The following is an 18,466-nucleotide window of genomic DNA, read 5'->3' as shown; positions in this document are numbered from 1 at the left end:
TAAAAAGGATGATGTCCCTTTAAGGACGGTGTTTTGTGCCGCATCCCCGACAAGTGACAAAGGACTCTCTCTCTCTCTCTCTCTCTCTCTCTCTCTCTCTCTCTCTCTCTCTCTCTCTCTCTCTCTCTCTCTCTCTCTCTCTCTCTCTCCCCTCCCACGCCATTACAATAACAAGTCTTTCTCCGTCTACTGCCGGCGAACTCTCACTGACTCGCTTATCATCACATCATATTTCCGTGTTGCTGTTGCTGCTGCTGCTTCCATCGTAACCTCCACCAGCGCCCCGCTGCAACGTGCGCAGTGAAGAATAAAAACAGTTTGTTCTTCTTGGGTTTCACAGAGGGTTGGCGTTAACTCGCTCGGCCCAGCAAAACCTGTGAGATGCAGTTCTTGGTGCTGGGCAATTTGACAGGATCAGGTCTCCTGCGCGCCGCTGCCTTTTGCACACACACACACACACACACACACACACACACACACAGAAAATATCTTACCCCCAATGATTTTCTCATTTGAAGGGGGGCGGTGGATCTGAGACACGCGTTCCATTCACGATTCACTCCTCCTGGAAAACGTCAAATGCTTGTAATGTGATGAATGTGAGGTCTTGTGTGTGTGTGTGTGTATGTGTGTGTGTGTGTGTGTGTGTGTGTGTGTGTGTGTGTGTTACACAAAGTATGTAGGGATGATGAAGGTGCAACGCAGCTCATGTTATATCATCACTACCGACGACCCGCCACACCGTGTGCCCCACCCGCCAGCATGAGCTTGCGCCTGGCACTGACCGTGTGGCGCCACGGTGAGTCCTTACTGACGATGACTTACAGCATGGGACGACGTGAAAGGAGGAGAGGGTCTTCTCCATACAGGCGGTGCTGGGAGAGGGTCTTCTCCATACAGGAGGTGCGGGGAGAGGGTCTTCTCCATACAGGAGGTGCTTGGAGAGGGTCTTCTCCATACAGGAGGTTTTGGGAGAGGGTCTTCTCCATACAGGAGGTGCTGGAAGAGGGTCTTCTCCATACAAGAGGTGCTGGAAGAGGGTCTTCTCCATACAAGAGGTTTTGGGAGAGGGTCTTCTACATACAAGAGGTTTTGGGAAAGGGTCTTCTCCATACAGGAAGTGCTTGGAGAGGGTCTTCTCCATACATGCATCGAAGGAAATAAACATACTCGCATTCCGAAGACAGAGACATAAAGATATCCACATTTCGAGGGAAGATAAAAGACAAAGACATCCACATTTCGATGATACATAAAGACATAAAAGATATCCACATTTGGGAGATACTTAAAGACACAAAGCTATCCGCATTTCGAAGGAAAAATGAAGACGTAAAGATGTTCACATTTCGATATTTCACAGCGCCATGAACGAGACTGTCCACGAGAACTTTATGAATCTTCCGGAGCCAATGGTTGAGAGTGCTTGCGGGCCGCGGCCTCTGTCCTCCTGTTGTAATATCTCCCCGTCCCTGTGGCTCCTCCTCCTCCTCCTCCTCCTCCTCCTCCTCCTCCTTCTCCTGCATGAAACCACCTCCCCACGGTGTGGTGCAGATGGCGCTGGCAACCATCACAACCCACACATGAAATGCTAGAAAAACCAATAACTAATCCTCACCCTCAAAAAAAAGGTCAAAGACAAATAACAATGAAATAAAAAAGTACAAAACACGGTAAATTGAAGGCAAAATATAATGATCATATCCTCTATATATCAACTATAAGGCAAGTGTATCTCGCTACAGTAGATATATGAGCGTAAAAACTCCATAAAGTACAGACTTCACACATGTTGGGTGGACAAATAGATTTCGGGAATGACTGTGTGCACAATAGCATGGGGAATGAATAAGAAAGAAGAAGGATTCCAAGTGCTAATGGGATGGGTTCCAGATGATGAACAGCTAGATGTAAGGGAATCGAGTACATCATTTAATCCAACTGTTTCGTGGCGAGGTTCGAGCCCGGGTCTCCTCGTCAGGCAAACAGGGTGATACACTCTTCGAACCACAACTGCAACTCCTTTAAAATATCAAGTAAAGAAACGCTAACATTTCCCCCTTAAACACACCCCCCTGTACCAGACCCTGAGTGATGAACACTACAAGGTAACAGCTTATGTTGGTGTGATCCTGGATTAACACGAAGGAAATACTGATTCAAAATTCCTTCTTCTTTACAGTGTGATGTATGCACACAGGTTCTATTTCACGTCAAGCCGGGGGGAGGGGAGGGGGGTGATTTCATCGAAAGGAATGTCCTTCAGTACGAATAGTGTCAAACATATATCACTTTTGAATATCTATCTCCAACGCCAACCCGGAAAATTTATATACATACACATGCTGGGTATTTCACAATGGATTTTAAGATTATAGAATATACCTCGGGTATTCTTCTTGCACGGGATATATATCAAATAGCGAATATTTCTTCTCGCTCCACGCAGCAGATCCAGTGGGTAAAAATCTATATTGTGTGTTCCTAGTTTAAAGGGCACGCGCTACCTTGGGAAGATGCCTATTTTACGAATATTTTTGGGGTGAATATTACGGAGGCGAATATGTGCTCTCTGTCAGGACGATAGACGCAATGTACATAATATGATTGTAAATGGAATCGAACGCTGTTGAAGAAGGGGGGGAAAGATGAGGACCAAAGGAAAAAGAGAACTGGTGCAGAAACACAAGAGGTCCTTCTTCGTCCACGGAGCCTGCACTGTTTCCCCAAGACTACACACACACACACACACACACACCAGCCACCTCACGAGATGCAGGTCGCAGGACCACAGCTCAGAATGGAGCTAATGTGTGAGACAGGAGGGACTGAGTGGATTTCCCCAGGGACGAGTCTACTGCTGCAGTAGTGGCCTTAAGGGACGGGAGAGGGAGGGCGAGACACACACACCAGGGGGGTTCTCTGCACGACGTAGCCTAAGACCGGTTCTGCTTCATGGAAATAATGGAATCAATTAGCTAGGGAGAGTTCTGCTGATGAGGGACCCTTCCATCCCCGTCGATTTTACGGGAGAAGTTCACCGCGCGACCAGAGTCGATCACAAGACCTGATGAACAGAGGAGGCCAACGAAGCCCCTTGGAGAAGCACCCCCCCCCCCCCCCCCCCCCCCCCACTTCTCCGAGGGTTCGCACGATCGAGATGCGGGGAAACAGCCCGCTGAACACCAGAGACACACGCGCATCACCAAAGTGGAAATCGTGTACTTGAAAAGCGATAAACTGTCCACGTCAATGCCCGTACAACCCTCCTGACCCGCATCACAAGCAAATAAGCAATACTCGCCAACTTGCTTAAGTCACCCTTGATCCCAGCCACTGCCTTATCCCTCTCTAGTGACAGCGGTTCCCAGAATGAAGGTCTTCTACATCACCAGCCCCAGGAGGTGAGTTATTAGCCACGGGGAGGGTGGGAGTGGGGAGAAGGGCGGTGTGGTGGAGGTGGTGGTGGTGTGGTGTCTGGCAGACAGCGGGCGTTGGTGATGTATCAGTGGGAATGGTCATTTTCCTGGAAGTGTCGAGTGAAAAACATCGTGTGTGTGTGTGTGTGTGTGTGTGTGTGTGTGTGTGTGTGAGGGCTTTATCTCCACACTCGTATCTATCACTTTGATGTCTAGATTATATACAGGGTGTAAAAGTTTCTTCAACTCTCCTCTCCTTCCACACAAAAAGATACTTCCTCTGTGTGTGTGTGTGTGTGTGTGTGTGTGTGTAGTATCGTGGTTTGAGTTCCCTGGTCCGTGTCAGTTGGGAATATTCAATAAATCGCAGAAGTTTCTGAATAGACGGGAGGATCTAAGATATAGTGTATAAATCCCTGATATGGACATTGAAAAAAAAAAGGTAGTCTTTGTTCCGGTCTGTTCGTCGTCAAGAGTGTCAAAGAAAGAAAACACGAAAGATTCCGTGAACGATTTATGAACATCCAGTATAAATGTTCTTCAAAAAAAATCTGAAATATACGCCTCCAGTGCCCTAAAAAAGAAGAGGTCTTTTGGGAGAAAGAAAATAAGCTCTGACATCCCTCGAACGCATCCCCGACCCGAGCCAACCGTGTGTATCGGTGGTGTAGGGATCTATGTATCGGCGGTAGAGGAAGCTATGTATCGGCGGTGGAGGAAGCTGTGTATCGGCGGTAGAGGAAGCTATGTATCGGCGGTGGAGGGATCTATGTATCGGCGGTGGAGGGATCTATGTATCGGCGGGAGAGGAAGCTATGTATCGGCGGTGGAGGAAGCTGTGTATCGGCGGTAGAGGGATCTATGTATCGGCGGTGGAGGGATCTATGTATCGGCGGTAGAGGGATCTATGTATCGGCGGTGGAGGGATCTATGCATCGGCGGTAGAGGAAGCTATGTATCGGCGGTAAAGGCCCTCCTGGAAAAATTCATCACTGAGAGAGAGGCGTGAGAACACTCCACGTACACCGCACGTCCCGCTGGTCTTACTCCCAGGGACGGGAAGGTCCTCATGCCACCAGGACTGGGAACCTCTTCTGGAAGTTCGGACCCAGTTCGTGGAACCGCTGTTGGGTTTCGTGGAGCTATGGAGGGCCTGGGTAGGGCTGGCTACATTGAAGGGCCTGAGACGCCAGGGTGAGCAGCCGGTCCACTGGTCCACGTCTCCTGATACCAGGGCGATGTGATCGGTTCGTGGGTCCACCTGGGGGTGGGGTCGTGTCTCATGACGTGCGAGTGTCATGAACGAAATATCTCTCGCGGCTCTTCAACGCCCCGCCATCTACCATCAGAAACAGGCAGGGCTGTGAGGGGCGGTGTGGGCCTGAGGGCTGCGGATACCAGTACCTTGTGGTCTGCCAATGATCAAAGCCAACAGCGTGGGGCCCAGCTGCGAGGACTGTGGGGGGTGTGAAGACCCCCGAAGACCTCATCAGGTATTCACCGACCACATCGCACGCAGGAAAGCTTGAAGGGAGAAAGTCTTCCGACATCTTAATAATGTGGAAAGAAATAGCAATTCAAATACGTTCTGACTCTATACAAAAAAAGGATTTTGCGCGTTAAATATGCCAGGGAACAAAACTTCAAAAAAAAACTAAATAATTAAATTACTGCCAAGCGGTTTGTAGTTAAACCAACGGGGCAACGGCGTCACACACGCACTCTATGTGATTGCAAGTTCATCACTAAAACGTTATCCCCATCCCTAGGGGATGAAGGGCCCGAGGGTCCAGACCCGTGGTACGGAGGAGTGGGTATTGGTGAGCGAACAGTGTGATGACAGCTCAATCCAATCATAATGCCGGGAGCATGCGAACTTACGGTGGCAATATTGCTTCACGTTCAAGTTTAGGACGTGTGTGACATCAGGAACCCCGCGCTGGCTGACTGCACGGGTACCCTTCATCTACACAACTTGACTCACTTGCGGCCGGAGTTAGCTAGTCACCATTCCCATCCACATACCAGGCTCTCTCCCTTCCACATCGAGCGAGAGTCCTGCACGGCCACAAGCCTCCAAAACAAGGGCTCGTGTGGCGCCACACACACACACACACTGGAGGCCTTGGAATAACTACTGAGTTACATCGATAGTAAGAGCCAGAGGTGTTTAATCTTAATCCCGAAGCCTCGTGTACAAAGTCCGCTGAGGGAGAGACGGTACTCTCCACACTAAATCCCCAAGACTGTGTACCTTTCTTGCACAGGACACACACGCAACACGAGGAACGCGTTGGTTTTATACATGTGTGTGTGTGTGTGTGTGTGTGTGTGTGAAAGAGAGAGAGAGACAGAGACACCAGCCCCAAGATATGTATCTGGCGAACTCCATAAACCACATTACTTGTAACGGATGTGAGTTCACGGACGGTTATACATATCGCGTCGAGATACGCAAGGGATTACGTACGCAGTTCTGACATTTGTTACGTCCTCTGACGAGCCCGCAAGATAATGGGACCAGCGTCCCTACGAGGCAAGGACATAAACAAAGGACACACGACCTGGGGCAGGCAGAGCCATCTCCCGCGTCGCACGGCATCAAACGTGCCAACAACTCCCTCACTATATTTTCTCTCCCCGAGTATAATCATCCCTGGAAGGAGGGAGGGAGGGAGGCATGGCTCCTTCCCCCCTCTCTGTACATCAACCATTTCGATACCTGGAACGAAGTGGTGCTCCCCCATATCCCCCTTAACCCCCACACCAACTGATGCTAACAAGACCACGTCGTCGTACACGATACTAATGACCTCCAGATGCTCACAAATCCATCTAGGGCTCCGCAGGTGTTGTAACAACACCTGACTCTCAAAGATGGAAAGGTTATGGGAAGAGGGTGAGGCAGAATGATCGAAAGAGAATTCCCCAGTTTAGCTGCTCGAGCGGGGATCGCATCCACCCCTCATTCATAAGCGAGGTGTGGACTTCGAAGATCCACAATGATAGATACTACGCAACATCAGGCGCGTAGCTGGAATGAATAAACTGCCCTGGAGGTATTACGCAACACCAGGGAGGCAGGTATACGCTGCGTCCCAGGACTCCTCAGGGAAGCCAGTGTACCCTGCTGAACACACTTGATAAACAAGGTAACGAGAAGACGAAGCGGCGGCCCGCCGGCGCCAGCGGCTGCATTCTGAACCATTACTTCGAATTAATCTCCGGCGTCTCGGCTGGGGGAACAGATGGTCGAACATGCACCAGCTGGAGCGCACGCACGCACACAAGGAGGGGGAGGGAAAAAAGGGAGTCATTACTGTACCACCTTCTGCAGCTCTCTCTCTCTCTCTCTCTCTCTCTCTCATCACACACACAGCCAGGATCGTGTGTGGCACAGCACCCTTATATTTCATCACGATAGCGTTCCAGGTTGATTCCAGTGCCCACCTCTCAGGTTGAAGGTCATCATCAACGTTTCACAGCTTCAGTAGGCAAAACTTACATGAAATATATATATATTATATATATATATATATATATATATATATATATATATATATATATATATATTCTTTTTCTTTCTTTCAAACCATTCGCCACTTCCCGCACCAGCGAGGTAGCGCCAAGAACAGAGGACTGGGCCCCGAGGGAACACCCTCACCTGGCCCAATTCTCTGTTCCTTCTTTTGGAAAATTAAAAAAAAAAAAAAAAAAAAACAAGAGGGGAGGATTTCCAGCCCCCCGCTCCCTCCCCTTTTAGTCGCCTTCTACGACACGCAGGGAATACGTGGGAAGTATTCTTTTTTCCCTCTCAATTTCTACTCAGTGATCAGCCTTCCGATTCCTTGGTCGCGCTGCACAGTGCACGAACTCACGACAACGAGAGCCGCGGCTTAATGCACGCACGTCTACATGAAGAGGCCATAATTCAGTCCCTCCAAACCACCTCCCACGATCCTCCTCCTCCTCCCCCCCCCACCTTCCCTCCTCTAACCCCCCCCCCCCCCCCCCGTCTTCCCCTCCTGGCACCAGCATTGATGCCAAAACGGCGAGGATCACTCTTTAATCTGCCCAGCTGTACGCTGAATGGTTCAACCCGTCTGGTAACAATGTCCAGGCCTTTCACCAATTTTAATGATGCTTTTGGCCACGTACGGGGGGGGGGGGGAGAGTTGGGTGAGGGAGGGAGGGGGAGATGGGGAGAGAGAGAGAAAGTTGGGGGAGAGAGAGAGAGAGGGGGGGGGGGGAGAAATGAACGTCAAAGAGAATTTCTAATGGTACACACCAGCAGCCCAGGCTCCAAGTGCTTTTCGAAGTCGTTTTCCACTCTCTTCATGACCTTTCCCCACAGTGCGCGCCTTGGACAAGTGTGGGTCACTTGGCTAATGATGATGGCGGGGTCTTGCTTGACTGAGGTGTGTGTGTGTGTGTGTGTGTGTGAAGGGGTCATATGTACTGATGGGGTAAAAATAAATGGGTAGTTCAGATGAGACCATGGGGGGGGTCACATTTAACTACAGGGGTTATGTGTGTAGGGGAAGGGGGAGGAAGGGGTCAGATGAGACTGTGGGTTACATGTAGTGGTGGTGGTGGGGTCACGTGTAGTTATGGGGTCATGTGTGTAGGGAAGGTCAAGTGAGGCTGGGAGGTGAAAGTGTAAGGCCACACAACACGTAGCTGTGAGGAGGTCATGTGTGGACTATATATATATATATATATATATATATATATATATATATATATATATATATATATATATATATACCAACACGGCTGAGGGGGTCATACATGACCTCACAACGTAGCTTTTAAAAAGGGTAAGAATTGTGACGAGCCAATATGTACGCTTTATCCACGAGCCATCTGTCCTTTCCGTCTCCCTGTCTCGTTTGTCCGCCCTGCCTCTTGTCTCCCTTCCTCTCATATATCGCCTCATATCTCCCTTCCTCCCCGTCACAAAGCCGGCTTACGTTTCCTCATCCAAATCTCCTTCTCATCCTCGTTCCTGATCTGTCCTTCCCCACCCTCATCCTCTCTCTCTCTCTCTCTCTCTCTCTCTCTCTCTCTCTCTCTCTCTCTCTCCCCTGAACACCTGGAAGATACCCACGAACCAGTACAACCCACGACCCATTCCCTCCGTCATCCTCATTCAATCTGATCTCTGAAATAGTTGTAGCACCACGTTCATAATACACACATCCTCAACCTATTCACGTGGCGTCTTATACATAAATACAGACGTAAACCTTACGAGACGGCGAGGGTAGAGACTACGTCTCGTTACAACGCCTCACTCACCCCCGCGTCCTCCCACACAACCATCTACATTCTTTTGACTCTCACAAGAGGAGAGGAGTGGAGAGCGAGGGAGGGGAAGGTTCCCCCAGCCGCCTTTTCTTACTCACCACCCACCCTCCCTCCCTCTCTCTCTCTCTCTACCTAAGACACGGGCCTCATATATAATGCATAGCTTTGCCTCTAACATATTTTTTCCCCTCCTACCCCACCGCCAGCCACACTGAGGATTTTACGGTAGCTCCCCCAAGTCTTCGAAGTTTGGATTGTCGCCAGCAGGCTATCTGCACCCCACCCCCCTTAGTTTTTTTGAAGGAGGGGGGTTGGGGGGTTGGGGACACGATGTTTTTATCTCATTTTGCCCTAAGAATGAGGTAGGGTTTTTTTTTTTTTTTTTTGGAGGGGGAGAAAAAAAGTTGTTTCTCCCAGGCCACACGATGATAAGTGAAGCATTCTCATCATTCGTTTCGGGGGTTTTCGTTTTCTTGTTCCTCATGCTTCTCTCAGCGGCGGAGGCGATGCCCCTTCCTTCTTGTCCCTCCTTAACGAACTTGGCGGCTATGAATCGCCAGGGGAACTTCACATTCACACACCGACTCAGGAAGGAGAGGCGGGAGGGCGTGTGTGTGTGTGTGTGTGTGTGTGTGTGTGTGAGGCTGTCAAAAGGAAGAACGGGGAAGCAGGTGGTGGAAAGACGAAGAGATTACTTTACATATACGTAACTCACCTGCTTCCTCGGTGGAGAGGTGATCTGACGCAGGGGGTAAAGGAGGGAGCCTGTTTGTTCAGACGGCCCAACTCATTCCAATCTCCTTGTTGGACTGTGTCAGGAGGTAAGTAGCTCTTCCTAGTGATGAATAACGTGGATGCTGCAAGTCTGTGGTGTCAATTTCATCATCATCATCACCACCACCACAACAACAGTAGTGACGACACTGGTAAACTGACTCAGGTAATCTGAGATGTTAATGAGATGGTTCACAGGGACACCTCCTTAGTGGCAGCTGTGAGGACGACACAGCACACAACAGATGACGGTCGTAGTAGTATACGGTACAGTTCGAGCCCGTATTACCACCACAACCTCAGCAATTTCCACGGTGAGCCAGTACGAACCTAGCTCAGTATGACGGAGCAGCCCTAGGCTGAAGGTGGTGCAGCAGGTGGCGTTCCTGATCGCCACGCATTCACGGGCCGCCTACTAAGGGTCGAGCGCACAGGCTCGAATCCTGGTTGTAGCAGTTGGCCCACAGTCAATCCAATTCTTCATCCACCTCTAGCTTAGTCGATAAAATGGGGTACCTGGATTGAGCTAGCGTGTGTGTGTGTGTGTGTGTGTGTGTGTGTGAAAACACAGGAGTAAAGCGGCACATACAAAACAAGGATAAGTGACGGGGCAACAACGAGAGTGAAATTCTTTCCCCGCAACACACCGAGTAATTACACAGCTGGGGTCCTAGACCATTTGTCCAGTCTTTAATAAAGAGTTCACAATCACACGGGTGTACAGCAGCTCTCCCTCCCCACACTGTAAAAAGAGGTGATTACACACAGCTGGGGACTAGATATTGGGTTCAATCTTTTTTAAAAGACCAACACACACACACACACACACACACACACACATAACATACATACAGGGAAGGACTACGGAAGTCATCCACATTTCATCAAGGAACATAGAAGATAGGAAGCCCCGGCGTGGTCTCTCGTGGGTGTACTTACCTTGCATCCTCGGCGCGGGTGAACAGTACCACCGCTTTCGCCGTTGGCTTCTTCAGCAGGTTCCCGACGGCCGTGTCGAAGACCTTGTGGTCGGCGTTGTGCGGGATCTTCTCCGACACGGCGATGCATATGTTCCTGGCCATGGCCAGGTTGTGGATGACCTCGATGCCGAACTCCCCGTAGGAGCCCTCCGAGTGGATGGTGGATATGTAGGACCAGTTGAACAGCTGCATCACGTCCATCATGGCCATGGCCTGGAAGGTGTCCGGGGGCACCGTGCGGGCGAAGAACTCGTAGCGGCTCTTGTCCGAGAGCGCCCGGGCGGTGGAGGCCGGGCTGACCTGCGGGATGTGGAACAGGCGGAAGAGGTTGGCCACCTGCAGGCTGACGGAGCTGTAGGACCCACCGACCACGCCTCGCACGGGCTTGGCCCTGTACTTCACCCTCGGCGGCTGACCGTCGGAGCATTCCAGCCCCGAGGTGTCCAGCGCGTCCAGCGACACCCGGATGAACTCCAGCGACTGGTTGAGGGCGTAGGTGTCCTTGGAGCAGGTGTCGAGGATGTGGACGCCCAGGGTGATGTTCGGCAGGAGCTCCTGGTCGCTGTTGATGAGGTCGAGGGCGTAGAGCATGGCCTCCAGCCTCTGCAGGCCTCGGTCGTAGACGGCGGAGGAGCACGGCGTCTTGTCTCCCTTCTCGTGGACGGGGAAGAGCCCGCCCAGCATGAGGTCTCCGGAGAGCTGGACCCCGGTGGCCAGGACCTCCGACCTCATCTGACCCACGAGCATGCTGACCGAGGTCAGCCAAGACACCCACGCCCACACCAGCACCGTCCATCCCGCTCTTCTGTCGCCGCCCATCATGTTTCTGGTCTCCTCTCACCGCACAAGACCCGCGCCCGACGAAGGGAAAACAACCTGGAAAGAGAGGAAGCAGATGGATAATGACTACGTGTATACAGAGAGAGTTTGCCAGAGCGCCCACCTCCCAACACTCAAGGAACTCCCACGTCCACAAGGCATTTAAAAAGATCCTGGAAGACCTGGAATGTAGTGCAGGAGTTTCGACCGTAAGTGCTGGGTGCATAGAGGCTAACTGCTCAAATCATATGGACCTCTGGCAATAAGAAACAGTCCCGATCATATCTAAATCCCTGCAGTCGCCCCTCACACACACACACACACTGAGAATGATAAGGACCCAAGGCATGATGTGTGAGAATGATAAGGACCCAAGGCATGATGTGTGAGAATGATAAGGACCCAAGGCATGATGTGTGAGAATGATAAGGACCCAAGGCATGATGTGTGAGAATGATAAGGACCCAAGGCATGATGTGTGAGAATGATAAGGACCCAAGGCATGATGTGTGAGAATGATAAGGACCCAAGGCATGATGTGTGAGAATGATAAGGACCCAAGGCATGATGTGTGAGAATGATAAGGACCCAAGGCATGATGTGTGAGAATGATAAGGACCCAAGGCATGATGTGTGAGAATGATAAGGACCCAAGGCATGATGTGTGAGAATGATAAGGACCCAAGGCATGATGTGTGAGAATGATAAGGACCCAAGGCATGATGTGTGAGAATGATAAGGACCCAAGGCATGATGTGTGAGAATGATAAGGACCCAAGGCATGATGTGTGAGAATGATAAGGACCCAAGGCATGATGTGTGAGAATGATAAGGACCCAAGGCATGATGTGTGAGAATGATAAGGACCCAAGGCATGATGTGTGAGAATGATAAGGACCCAAGGCATGATGTGTGAGAATGATAAGGACCCAAGGCATGATGTGTGAGAATGATAAGGACCCAAGGCATGATGTGTGAGAATGATAAGGACCCAAGGCATGATGTGTGAGAATGATAAGGACCCAAGGCATGATGTGTGAGAATGATAAGGACCCAAGGCATGATGTGTGAGAATGATAAGGACCCAAGGCATGATGTGTGAGAATGATAAGGACCCAAGGCATGATGTGTGAGAATGATAAGGACCCAAGGCATGATGTGTGAGAATGATAAGGACCCAAGGCATGATGTGTGAGAATGATAAGGACCCAAGGCATGATGTGTGAGAATGATAAGGACCCAAGGCATGATGTGTGAGAATGATAAGGACCCAAGGCATGATGTGTGAGAATGATAAGGACCCAAGGCATGATGTGTGAGAATGATAAGGACCCAAGGCATGATGTGTGAGAATGATAAGGACCCAAGGCATGATGTGTGAGAATGATAAGGACCCAAGGCATGATGTGTGAGAATGATAAGGACCCAAGGCATGATGTGTGAGAATGATAAGGACCCAAGGCATGATGTGTGAGAATGATAAGGACCCAAGGCATGATGTGTGAGAATGATAAGGACCCAAGGCATGATGTGTGAGAATGATAAGGACCCAAGGCATGATGTGTGAGAATGATAAGGACCCAAGGCATGATGTGTGAGAATGATAAGGACCCAAGGCATGATGTGTGAGAATGATAAGGACCCAAGGCATGATGTGTGAGAATGATAAGGACCCAAGGCATGATGTGTGAGAATGATAAGGACCCAAGGCATGATGTGTGAGAATGATAAGGACCCAAGGCATGATGTGTGAGAATGATAAGGACCCAAGGCATGATGTGTGAGAATGATAAGGACCCAAGGCATGATGTGTGAGAATGATAAGGACCCAAGGCATGATGTGTGAGAATGATAAGGACCCAAGGCATGATGTGTGAGAATGATAAGGACCCAAGGCATGATGTGTGAGAATGATAAGGACCCAAGGCATGATGTGTGAGAATGATAAGGACCCAAGGCATGATGTGTGAGAATGATAAGGACCCAAGGCATGATGTGTGAGAATGATAAGGACCCAAGGCATGATGTGTGAGAATGATAAGGACCCAAGGCATGATGTGTGAGAATGATAAGGACCCAAGGCATGATGTGTGAGAATGATAAGGACCCAAGGCATGATGTGTGAGAATGATAAGGACCCAAGGCATGATGTGTGAGAATGATAAGGACCCAAGGCATGATGTGTGAGAATGATAAGGACCCAAGGCATGATGTGTGAGAATGATAAGGACCCAAGGCATGATGTGTGAGAATGATAAGGACCCAAGGCATGATGTGTGAGAATGATAAGGACCCAAGGCATGATGTGTGAGAATGATAAGGACCCAAGGCATGATGTGTGAGAATGATAAGGACCCAAGGCATGATGTGTGAGAATGATAAGGACCCAAGGCATGATGTGTGAGAATGATAAGGACCCAAGGCATGATGTGTGAGAATGATAAGGACCCAAGGCATGATGTGTGAGAATGATAAGGACCCAAGGCATGATGTGTGAGAATGATAAGGACCCAAGGCATGATGTGTGAGAATGATAAGGACCCAAGGCATGATGTGTGAGAATGATAAGGACCCAAGGCATGATGTGTGAGAATGATAAGGACCCAAGGCATGATGTGTGAGAATGATAAGGACCCAAGGCATGATGTGTGAGAATGATAAGGACCCAAGGCATGATGTGTGAGAATGATAAGGACCCAAGGCATGATGTGTGAGAATGATAAGGACCCAAGGCATGATGTGTGAGAATGATAAGGACCCAAGGCATGATGTGTGAGAATGATAAGGACCCAAGGCATGATGTGTGAGAATGATAAGGACCCAAGGCATGATGTGTGAGAATGATAAGGACCCAAGGCATGATGTGTGAGAATGATAAGGACCAACATATGATGACTGTGCCTGATAAGGACCCAAGGCATGATGTGTGAGAATGATAAGGACCCACAATAACCAATAACCACCACAGGGTTGTGATACCTTTTCCACCCTCAGGACATCCCACTTCAACACAGTCTGACCCATTCATTTACAGGTACAAAAACAGGACTGGATCACGTCTCCGAGACCCTGTTCAGGGGACGCGGGCAGGCAAACCTATTCCAACAAATCAAGACGTAAAAACAATACTTTAGTCCACTGTGTGTGTGTGTGTGTGTGTGTGTAAAACCTTAACAGTGAGGGACCTGGGCACATACTCTATCCCAAGGATGCTCATTTTCTCAATAATAATGATTAGAATAGAATATTCAACAAGGTTCGCTCATCTACATTTTAACGATATTTTCCCAATTTTCATCCAAGTATGATGTATATCACCCAAACACACACACACACACACACACACATATATATATATATATATATATATATATATATATATATATATATATATATCACTTCTTAGTCAAACAGTACAAGAAAATCATTAATTAGCTCTAAATCTTATCAAAGTGAACGCGAACGCGCGCGCGCGCGTGTGTGTGTGTGTGTGGAGGGGGGGGGGGGGATGAGCTGAAGTACTAAATCTAGAGTGGCAGTTCGTATGTTAACAAGCGGCCGCGTGATTATCTGGAGGGCCACTAATGAGTTTCTGGATTACACAACACCTTGTTAATGAGATCTTGGGCTATCGGAAAGCAGGTCGTTATCTCTCTGATCATATGTGCGTGTTTCACACACACACATATATATATATAGTGAGTGTTTGTGTGTGGGGGGGGGGGGGGTGGTTATAATGGCTTATATTACGTACTGTACATACATCGTCACCTCGACACACCGGCTCATATATATAGTGAAATGCGGCAGTATGGCACCGCAGAGTTATGATGGCTCGATTGGTAGAATATAATCTTTTTTTTTCCAATTGTTGTCAGGTGATTTCTCGTAGTCCACAATCCACTGCCAGTAGGAAGTGTGATTTTTCAACACTTTCATTCAAATGACGTGAACAAACCACTGGTAATTACTGGAGTGACTACGAGAGAAATTGCAAGATGGTCGAAACGACCTTATTTCCCCCCCTCCTCTCATTAGGTTACGAGGCACACATCCACTTGGGGAAAAGGTATACACCCTGAGCGCCAGATCTCCAGCCCAGATTAGAATAACTAACTTACCTCCGTCTCCCAAATGGTATGGGGAAAATAAATTTAAAAATTAGTAATAAGTTTGATACGTCCTTTCCGGTTTTAATGAGGAGGAGGGGGGGGACGACGAGGTGAAGGTGGAGGTGGAGGTGGTGGAGGCACCGCTGCTCCTGCTGCCGGTCCTACTGACGACTCCCCCCCCCCCAGCAGGTCGTCACCTGGCCCCCCACCTTGGAGAACGACCTCCCCACACACCCACCACCCACCACCACCACCACCATGCCACCCTCACCCCCCTCGGAAATTACGTCGACTCTTCAAAATTGGCTTGAGAGGTGATGTGAGGAGGGGAGGTAGGGAGGGGGGAGCCCAGCCGTCATCAAAAAGTAACAATGAGGAAATGAGTAATCTACGGGTCCGGCAGGCGTGTGTTAAGGCGCCCTCCTCTAACACTCCCCCACCGCCCGCCCGCCCACCCACTCCTCACTAAACACCCTCGCCCTCCTCCCCTCCTCACTCGTTATCCAAGACTCGACCTTACCACTCGCTGCAACACCTGGAAGCCAGTTAGACGGTGTTCTCAATATGTGAGACCCGGATAAACGGCACCTTCAATATTTCTAAGCCATTTTGACCGGGACCCGGTCATTCAGGGCGCTTTTTAAAACCGGGTCGCGCCCGTTCAGGACGATGTTTATAACCGGGTCCCACTCATTCAGGACGCTTTATAACCGGATCCCACTTACTCAGGGCGCTGTTTATAACCGGGTCCCACTCATTCAGGACGCTTTATAACCGGGTCCCACTCATTCAGGACGCTTAATAACCGGATCCCACTTACTCAGGGCGCTGTTTATAACTGGGTCCCAGATATTGAAGATCGATGCTGGAAAAGTTTGGGAAACTTAAGATCCTTATTAACCAGGTCCTTGATATTCAAGATCCTATTAAGAAGGGATTCAGATATTCAAAATGCTGTCTAAATAGGATGTCGAATATCTACAACTCAATATCGTCCTTGATAATCCAAAACCCGGTTAAGCAGAACCCTGAATATCTCGGATCCGATTAAACAAGATTTTGAGGGTCCAGGACCCGGATAAAAAGGGGCCCCGAATAATCAAAACTTGTGTAATGTATGTCTTGAATATATGGAACCTGGTCAATGAAACCCCTCGCTATCTAAGTCTCCTCGACCACTTTAGATAGGTGGTTCCTCGAACACACGAAGAAATGGCCTCACTCGCTCACATCCACTCTCTTGCTGCCATGTATATATGTATATATTCACCAGCTTTCTATGTATGTAATCACGGTGAGAGAGAGAGAGAGAGAGAGAGAGAGAGAGAGAGAGAGAGAGAGAGAGAGAGAGAGAGAGAGAGAACACAGAGCAAGCCGAAGAGATAAACAGAGGAAAGGGGGTAGGGTAGGAGGTAAGATCTGGAGGGGGAATTGTTGACACAGTTGAATGAGGAGGGTTGCCGGAGGAGAGAGAGAGAGAGAGAGAGAGAGAGAGAGAGAGAGAGAGAGAGAGAGAGAGATGCAATCACAGAAAAGCATGCTATCTAAGCCTCACCGTTCGACGGCACGACCCTTTGAGCAAGACGGTACGACTGGTCACGAAGGAGGGAACCTTTTTGGCCATAGCGCCGGTACGACACGACCCCATGGGTGCGACGGCGAGACTTTTTTGGGCCAGTACGATGGTACAACCACCTGGGTATGATTCGAGGACCAGTGGCCAACAAGGTGGTACAAACCTCCACACGCACCGACGCTACTCCACTACATCCACTCTCTCTCTCTCTCTCTCTCTCTCTCTCTCTCTCTCTGCTCGTCTCACCCTCATACCACTCCATCGTCACGTACCACCATAAGCCGATGGTTCAGTACCATACCCTCTGTTCATACCGCCACATCCCCAGATCCACTGCGGAGCTGATCCGAAGCCACTATGAATAAGACCCCATCCATCAACCACGAAAACGGTACAGCAAAATGATGTCCTCGTTTTCTACAGTGCAGCTGTCAACATGCTAGCCATTGAACCATCATATTCTCTGCCACCTACTTTAACCCTGCTCCCCGGACCCCATCATTCCTTTCTTCCATCTAACCTTCCTCTTCCCTGTCCCCTGGAGGCGCATTCTGCTTTACCATCCTGTCTCCAGCACAAGCAAGCTTATGGCTTCAGGGCACTGTAACCCCGTCAGGGACCATCAAGCGTCCTTGTTATCTCTCTGTCCCATGTACTCCTCCTTCTCCTTCTCCTCCTCCTCCTCCTCCTTCCTCTTTCTTCTCCTCTTCATTACCAATCATCACTTCTGCCCGACCTCTCAGAACCCACTAACTCATCTCACCCTATTCCATCATCCATCTTCATGCTACTTACCCCGCCATTCCCCTTACTCCCTTCACCCGTTTCGGCTAACGCTCCCCTCTCCTATACGCAAAGGGAATCGTCCCTTACGCCACCACCATCACCACCACTACGATCACCACCACCATCACCACCACCACCACAGTAGCAAGGACGACATGAACAGCGGCAGCACCAGCCGACGGGTGACGAGCAGCCCCGACGGGCAAAACCTTCAACTTTAAAATCTTGTTAAATGAGGAGCCTTTAAAGAGCTTTTACGGTGGGGTGGCCGAGGCTGTGAGACGTGTGTGTGCGTGTGTGTGTGTGTGTGTGTGTGTGTGTGTGTGTGTGTGTGTGTGTGTGTGTGTGTGCCTTCCGCTCTGATGCTACCCCGACGCTGCACTTCAACACTGTCGGTATAATGTCAAGGTCGTGGGAGGAAAAAGGATGGGGAAAAGAATGGTAGGGGGGTCGCCTGTGGAGAACAGACATACAGCATCGGAAAGAGAACGCTATAAGGAAGAGGGGACGCTATAAGGAAGAGGGGGCGCTATAAGGAAGAGGTGACGCTATAAGGAAGAGGGGGAGCTATAAGGAAGAGGGGGCGCTATAAGGAAGAGGTGACGCTATAAGGAAGAGGTGGCGCTATAAGGAAGAGGGGGAGCTATAAGGAAGAGGTGACGCTATAAGGAAGAGGTGGCGCTATAAGGA

The 18,466-nt window shown here is 49.6% G+C and overlaps 1 protein-coding gene across 2 annotated transcripts in view; it reads right to left on the bottom strand.

Moving 5' to 3' along the window:
• The window catches only part of mGluR (metabotropic Glutamate Receptor), a 439,303-nt gene that overhangs the window by 352,745 nt on the left and 68,092 nt on the right, over positions 1–18,466 (bottom strand). For both annotated transcript variants that reach the window (XM_071693890.1, XM_071693891.1), the window contains exon 2: positions 10,443–11,359. In XM_071693890.1, the coding sequence (XP_071549991.1) occupies positions 10,443–11,305 (863 nt within the window). In that variant the 5' untranslated portion in view covers positions 11,306–11,359. The remainder of the gene's footprint in view (positions 1–10,442; positions 11,360–18,466) is intronic.

The sequence above is a fragment of the Panulirus ornatus genome, chromosome 56 (assembly GCF_036320965.1).
Source record: "Panulirus ornatus isolate Po-2019 chromosome 56, ASM3632096v1, whole genome shotgun sequence".
Taxonomy (NCBI): domain Eukaryota; kingdom Metazoa; phylum Arthropoda; class Malacostraca; order Decapoda; family Palinuridae; genus Panulirus; species Panulirus ornatus.
This window is presented reverse-complemented; position numbering and strand designations above follow the sequence as displayed.